This window comes from Nilaparvata lugens, chromosome X (genome assembly GCF_014356525.2).
Source record: "Nilaparvata lugens isolate BPH chromosome X, ASM1435652v1, whole genome shotgun sequence".
NCBI classification, from domain to species: domain Eukaryota; kingdom Metazoa; phylum Arthropoda; class Insecta; order Hemiptera; family Delphacidae; genus Nilaparvata; species Nilaparvata lugens.
The window spans coordinates 71566371-71573709 of NC_052518.1; the positions used below are offsets into that span (position 1 = coordinate 71566371).

General features: G+C 38.7%; 1 protein-coding gene across 1 annotated transcript; it reads left to right on the forward strand.

Annotated features, from left to right (window-relative positions):
* Positions 1-4824: 4824 nt before the first annotated feature.
* LOC111045430 lies at positions 4825-5646 on the forward strand. Its single transcript, XM_022330840.2, has one exon. It carries the CDS (start codon positions 4825-4827, stop codon positions 5644-5646), a length of 822 nt encoding a protein of 273 aa, XP_022186532.2.
* Positions 5647-7339: the final 1693 nt, after the last annotated feature.

Consider the following 7339-nt stretch of genomic DNA (forward strand, 5'->3'; position numbering starts at 1 on the left):
GGATGAGCTGAACTTGAAGCATCTGTGTAGAGACCATGTTGGTGCCGATATGACCTTTGATAAGTTTAAGTACATGTGTAACAAGGTTTGGTCATGCACATGCACATGCATTCCTTGTCATTGATTGCTCATCAGAAAAGAATGCAGGATGCTACAGAAATGGTCTTGGCACCTATTTGGTCGAGGTGTAAGTCTAGTAGAGTATCAGTCTGTTATTGTGAGGCAAGCAGGATGGTTCGACCTCATCAGAAGACATTGACGGAGGTTGCTTCTACCATCAATGAGATTGCAAAGCCAAGATGTAACATCAAGAGAAAGCATAAGGAGCTTACACTTGGAAGAGAATTGACAGAGGAGCAACATGCAAAACATTTCAAACCGCTAACTAAACCACTGGAAAAAAATATTGAGACTCTTAAGATTCCTGCAGCCCAGCAGCAACCACCTCCAGCTCAGCAACAAGCACCTCCAGCTCAACAGCAGCAGCAGCACCTGCTTCCAGTACAGCTACAACAGCCTCTGGCACAACAGCGTTATGTACAGCCTACACCACCACCAACCCAATTCCATCCAAGAGTCCCAATGTCTAGAGCATCATGATCACATCTGCAAGATGTTGCAGAAGGGGATGAGGGTCCATCAACCTATGAATCATTTGGAGCAGCTGCAAGCTCCACTGCGAGTACAAGTGCTTCAGTCACACAAAATCTGTTCCCAACTCATAGTACTTCAGATGATGATGATGATGACAATGATGATGATGAAGGGGAAGCTGCAAGAGGATATAGTGTACTTTTGAATACTAGCTGTTCAAAGGCAGTGTGAAAGATGTTGAATCAATATAAGTTTACAGGAAAACCTATATCTCCATATATTTATAAATCATTGATACAAGCATGGATCAAACATTTGGACCAACAGTGATTGGAAGATTATTACTTGGGTAGTGAGCTTCTAACATTTGGAGAAAATGGGAATATGATTGTGCTGACTGATCCTGAGAATGAGGCGCATTTCATGAATTTTGATGCAATGCCAGGACTCTGTGAACTCATTTTCAAAAAGAAGCCTGATAATGTGCATGTAAAAGAAGCTGATAAGAATGCATACAGATGCATTCTACATCTTACTAATGTGTATAGACAAAATAATAAGCCTAATGGTTACATCCGAAACTTCAACAATTACAAGTATAAGAAGACAATTTTCCACCTGCTGCAACATCAAACTCCCAGAAGAGGATTGGCAACACTGTTTAATATGGTTGCAAACAATGCTACCAAAATTGAGTATGTCTACTACAATGATCCGAATGAACTTGTGGACAGGCTATGGTTATAAGATCAATCCAGAGCAGTTGCCAAAACCGGTCATGAGAATGAGATTAACTCCATTCTGGAAGAGTTGGTGGAAGGTGGATATATAGTTGACAAGCCTGTACACTAGTCACAATATAAAGAGCTGTTATTACTATAACTTTGCAAATGGTTGAGATCAGTACTGATATATAGTACAACTATTGCACAGAAGAGTAGAAGAATCATGGATATCTTGGGCAATGTCAATGCCTATCATGGATGGGTGATAAATGTCGCATCTCCTTATAATGATGGGGATGCTGTGAATCTGGTTACATGTAAAAATCTAATTTGGACCTAGCTGCCAAAGACTATAGATAACACTATATCGCAAATATTCACAAGCCTCAATAACTCTATATTAACAGACTTGCAAGACCCCGTCGGAGACTTGGATGCAGTCAACAAGCAGTATTTGCACGCTCAAACAAAGGAAATGATTGACAAGCAATACCTAGAAGCTCGACTGATAAAACATACCCTTGATGTATTGCAAATATTTCCAGATGTTTTCTTTGATAAAAAAATTCTAGCCAAACTGTCTGCGATTGGAAATGCTGATGGGATTGGAGAGCATATGATGAAATATGTTAGAGATGCAGTGGAGGGTAATACTGCAGCTCAGGGCCATTCACCAAACTCAAAGGCAAAGGATGAGGAAGAGGGTATAAAAGCATCTGATATTGAGTTGACTGATTGTTGGATGGCCGGTGGTAAAGGAAAGAGGAGGTATCAAGAGCATGGTGTAGTATCATCAATCACCAAAGTCGCTGGTAAAATTATTAAGGGTGCTGCTGATACAATAGTTAATAAGGCCATTGATATACTACCAGTTAAACTACATATCCCTGGCTATCAGTACTGCAGGCCAGGAACAAAACTTGAAAAGCAATTAGCAAGGGGCGATCAAGGAATCAATAGCCTTGATTGGGCCTGCAAGGAGCACAATATTGCCTATTCGAAGAATAGTGATACAGCAAGTTGAGCAGTGGCTGACAGTATATTAGCTGATCGAGCTTGGAGTGTAGTAAACTCTTTGGATGTAGGAGTGTTGGAAAAAGCTGCAGCACTAGCAGTCACCAACATAATGAAGGCTAAGGTGAAATTTGGAGGGGGCGGTAAACGTCGACAAAGGACACATTGCAGCGCTGTATGTTATAGGAGATCAACAGCTTCTAGGAAAGGTTGAGGTCTTTATCTAAGATGTCAGCCAAGGACAGGAACCGGGGTAAGCTGCTGCCGTCATCGATGCAGGAGAAGATGGTGATTGCTCTGCCCGACAGAGTGCTAACAGATGTAGATCTCTACAAGTATGTATGCCATTTGAAATTGAAAAAGTTCTGAGGAGTGTTTATGCAGGATGCTCTACCGGCTGCAGGACCATTGAGATGAGAATGTGGTATCATCAATCTTGACAGCAGTACTGGTGCTGGCACATGTTGGGTGTGCTATGCAAAGAAGGATGATGTTGTCCATTACTTTGATGGATTCGGCAACCTGAGACTGCCGCAGGAGTTTATCGACTACATGCATCGAGGGCTAGCACTGGCAGCAAGGATTGAATATAACTATGACCGACAGCAGGGAGATCTCTACTCACATATTTGTGGACATTTGTGTCTAAAATTTTTGATTGATGAAAATAAATCATATTAGTCAATAAAAAACATGTTTGTTATCATTTCACATTATCTTCTTCTCACAGTATAAATGTAGAGTAAGAACCTATTGCATATCATTGTGCAATAGTACACTGAGCAGTCAAGAACATGATGCTCTGCTATGGAGGTAATACTTCTGTGCTGAAAAGCGACTTTTACCCGCCACTTGATGTGGGTGATGGTGAATGGGAAGTTCTTCTTATCAGCTTCACCAGCTGTAATTCAATACTGAATGTTGAAACAGGCTACAACAATACACTGCACTAATATGCACCAAAACTACCAGGCAAAATTGCAAAGAAATTTACTGATCCAGCAATGACACATCATGAGCTGTCAGGTATTACATTAACTGACAAGTCAAATATGGTAAATCATTGGCAAGGATATGTTAGTAAGGTTGGAACTAAAAGCGGTAGACATAAACTCAGTGTAAACGAGGAGATTATAGATAATAAGTTGAAAATTCAGTTGTTGCTCAGCCTTTGAGTTGAATGGACGGTTTTCTGTAGGAGTGCTATCTAATCAGTGTTTTTCGATTCTACTACACAGTAAACAGCGAACTATGACTTGCTAGGTTATTTTTCTTGTGCGGCCGTGAGTTGTGATTCTGTTTTTCTATAACGGACTGGTTTTTTCCACCAATTTTAACTTATTGTTTTTGGACATTCCAAATAAATATTGAAATGGTGAGTACATGTATAACATGCAACCAGCAAATTGGGCGCACATCAAAATCGAAAATTGCTTGTTCAACCTGCGGATCCATCCACCAAGGAGGCTGTGTCGGTCTCAAGGACGCCGAAGTTGAGATCCTCCAGAACAAGTTTTGGAACTGCAAGGCTTGTACTGACACCATGCGTCGGCTAAGAGCAAGTTCAGATTCGACGCCCATCAAACAGACGCAACCTGCAACAACCAAACAAATAACAGTGTTTCAAAATCATTCGTCCACTGCTCCTGTAACCCTAGATCAAATGAACGAACTCTTGAAAAAAATTAATGAAGACTTGTATGAGAAATTAAGTACTGAGATTGCTGCATGTAAGACCCTCATGGAATCCACTAATCAAAAGTTGACCGATCAACAAAAGCAAATATCAGACTTGACTCTCGAAAACCAACATCTGAAAGCCAGATTATGCGAAACCGAACTGAACCAAGATGAACTTGAGCAATACAGTAGGAGAAATTCGGTGGAAATTTTTGGTGTGCTGGAATTGGAGAATGAGAATGGAGAACTCAGTCAATTGGAGAACTCAGTCGAGTTCTGGATTCTGAAGCGATAGGATGTTGTTTTTCAAGTGCTCTGTTATCTGTTGCTGCGCTACTCTACAGGTTGACAAGAGATAGCTTCTACACGTAAAGTTATTCAAGCTATTTTCTATTATTTACTCTCTATTTCGCAATAATTCACGTAATTTTTCTATTCTTTGCATCCACTTTCCTTCTTTCTTTTGTCTGTCGTATTCCTCTTCCAGTTTCAGGGGCTTCCCATTCAATATCCGTATAAAGACGTCACGATAGCCCTCTTGACGCAATTTTCCTTTCAACTACCTTCTATTGTCATATTTACCCTGATTTCCGTATATTTCATTTCAAATTTATTTTCCATAGTTATTCGCTTGTTTGGTGCATATAATATTTTAATTTGTTATCTATTAAACCGTGTTATTTCATAAAATTTATTGTTTGATATGGCTGATAAATCTGCATGCACAATATGCCAGGCTGCAATTCCGGCGACTAGAAGCAAACTTGCATGTAGTGATTGTAAAAAACTAAGTCATCCTCAATGTGTTAACATGACCAAGGCAGACGTGGAATGTATTGTCAATGAGGGTCAGATTTGGAGATGCCCACCTTGTTCCAAGTTGAGGAGGCAGAGTATGAGTGCTGTGTCTTCTGCTGAGGATGGCAATGCCAGCATATCACAAGTGATATTTATGCTAGAGGAGGCCAGAGAGGATAGGAAGCGAATGGAGAGGGAATTTAATGCTTCTTTCGAGTTTGCAAACAGTAAGATTGACGACCAGACTAATACAATTACTAATCAAACTTTGAAAATAAATGAGTGCCTTAGATTAATTGAGGACTTGAAAAAAGAGAATGCAAGCCTTAAGAGGAAAGTTTGTGACTTGGAGACACGGCTCGAAGATGCTGAACAGTACACATGCTCCAATACACTTGAAATCTATGGAGTACCAGAGACAAAAAACGAGGATGTGTATGAAACTGTAAAGAGAGTGTGTAATGCTCTTGATGTTAATATAACAAGAGAAAAAATTGACGTCTGCCATCGACTGGGAAAACCTAAGGGAGACAATCGGCCTGCTGGTATTATTGTGAAATTTGTCAGGAGAGAGGACAAGTTCTCGGTGGTGGCGAGGAGAAAGGTTAAGCGTAATTTATCGATGCAGGACCTTGGATTCCAGCAGCAGGCAGTAGTCTACATCAACGAGAGTCTAAGTCCGGCGCTGAGAAGAATTTTTGCAGCTGCCAGGGAGGCTAAGAAGAAATATGACTACGCTTATCTGTGGGTGCAGAACGGGAAGATACTAATGAGGAAGGAGCAGGGTAAACCGATTGTGAAAATAACGTCGTTGAGTGATCTCGATAGACTGTAAATTGTTTTTTCTTAATGTTTCAATACTAGAGGAAAATATCAATGACTTTCGTTTATTGCAAAAATTTCGCTTTCGCTATTCGGGTAGAAATAAGGAATGTTTAATTTTTCATTGTTTGTTTTCTCTCCTATATAGAATTGATTTCTCTAGTTGGTCAAACGTTTTATATTACTTATATTATTTGATAATAGTATATCGTAGAGGTTATGAATCCAATTGTGCACATTGGGTCAAGCGATGTGCTCTAGTTGGTTTATCTCAATTTTTGTGTAATGATAACATTTTCAGCATTGGAAAGCATAGTACTGGTGACACAAATTTTATCACTCAGTTCAGAGCTTTATCAAGCTCCGTTATGATTGTGATGGCTATCCCAGTCGAATTGATAACAGATTTTTGTAGCGGTCTATCGTTGTTTATTATCAATCATGTTAGTTTAAACTGTTTTCTTCTATTCATATTATGTTCTGGTGGAGCTGCTTTTGCCAAATTGATTTTCATTTGTTCAAAGGATTCATTTATTTTTCCCGCATTTATATCAAATTTATGGAAAAGAGTGCAATTGTTGATTGATGCTAGTTAATTTGAACTTCAAAGTTAGCGAATGAATAATTCTGAAACGACTCTTTTAAGCTCAATTGATGAAGTGAATGAGTTTTTTGATTCGGATTCTGGTATTTTGTTCTTCCATCAAAACATCCGAAGCCTAAATACTAATTTTGATAACTTCCTTTCATACATTAATAATTTAATAACCAAGCCACATATAATAATTTTAAGTGAAGCCTGGTTGCAGGATATGAATGAATTAAATTTATATAATATTGTCGGATATGAAAGCTTTGCTGCTGCTGGTTCTGTGACGAGGGCGGGCGGTATTGTGATCTTTGTTCATTCTTCTATTAATGCCACTAAAAAGGATTGTTGCATTGCTGACTGTGACTCACTGTTACTTTTTTGTAAATACAAGAATTATTTATTTAATGTGTTAGGTTTGTACAGATTTCACCTAGGTGATCGGCATACATTTATTGCCAGTTTTGATAGATTCTTGGCTACCACCAGGAGCTCAGATTTATATTGTCTAGGGGATGTTAACCTGAATGTTAGTGTTTCGGATGTTTATAGTGATTCGTATCTAAATTGTCTCAATGGAAATGGTATGCAGCAGTTAATAGATATAGGGACGAGGGTAGTGGGGTCATCTTCAACCTGTATTGACCACTTATCATATCGTTCAAATCTTTTTGTCATTGACAAAGTTGCTGTCATTGAAACCCTAATCACGGATCACCGGGCGGTGGCTTGTATTTTGCCTATAGTTATTGAAAAGAGAAGGATTCAGCAGTCTGAATTTAAAAAATTGGACCACAAGCGTTTGAGTACCTTATTAAAATATGAAAATTGGGAACCTGTCTTTGAAGAACCCGAAACTAACAAAGCATTTGATATTTTTTATCAAATCTTAAATAACTGTATTGTAGAATCACAAAAAAATATTAAATACAAACAGAACATAAAAATGTTAAAGCCCTGGATGACTCCTGGTTTGTCCAATGCCATTTATGTAAGAGACAAATTGCATAAGATGCATAAAAATGATCCAAACAATTTGATCCTCAAAAGAAAATTCGTAAATATGAAAGATAAAATAAAAGTATGGGTGAAAGAGGCCAAACTTCTATTTTACTCT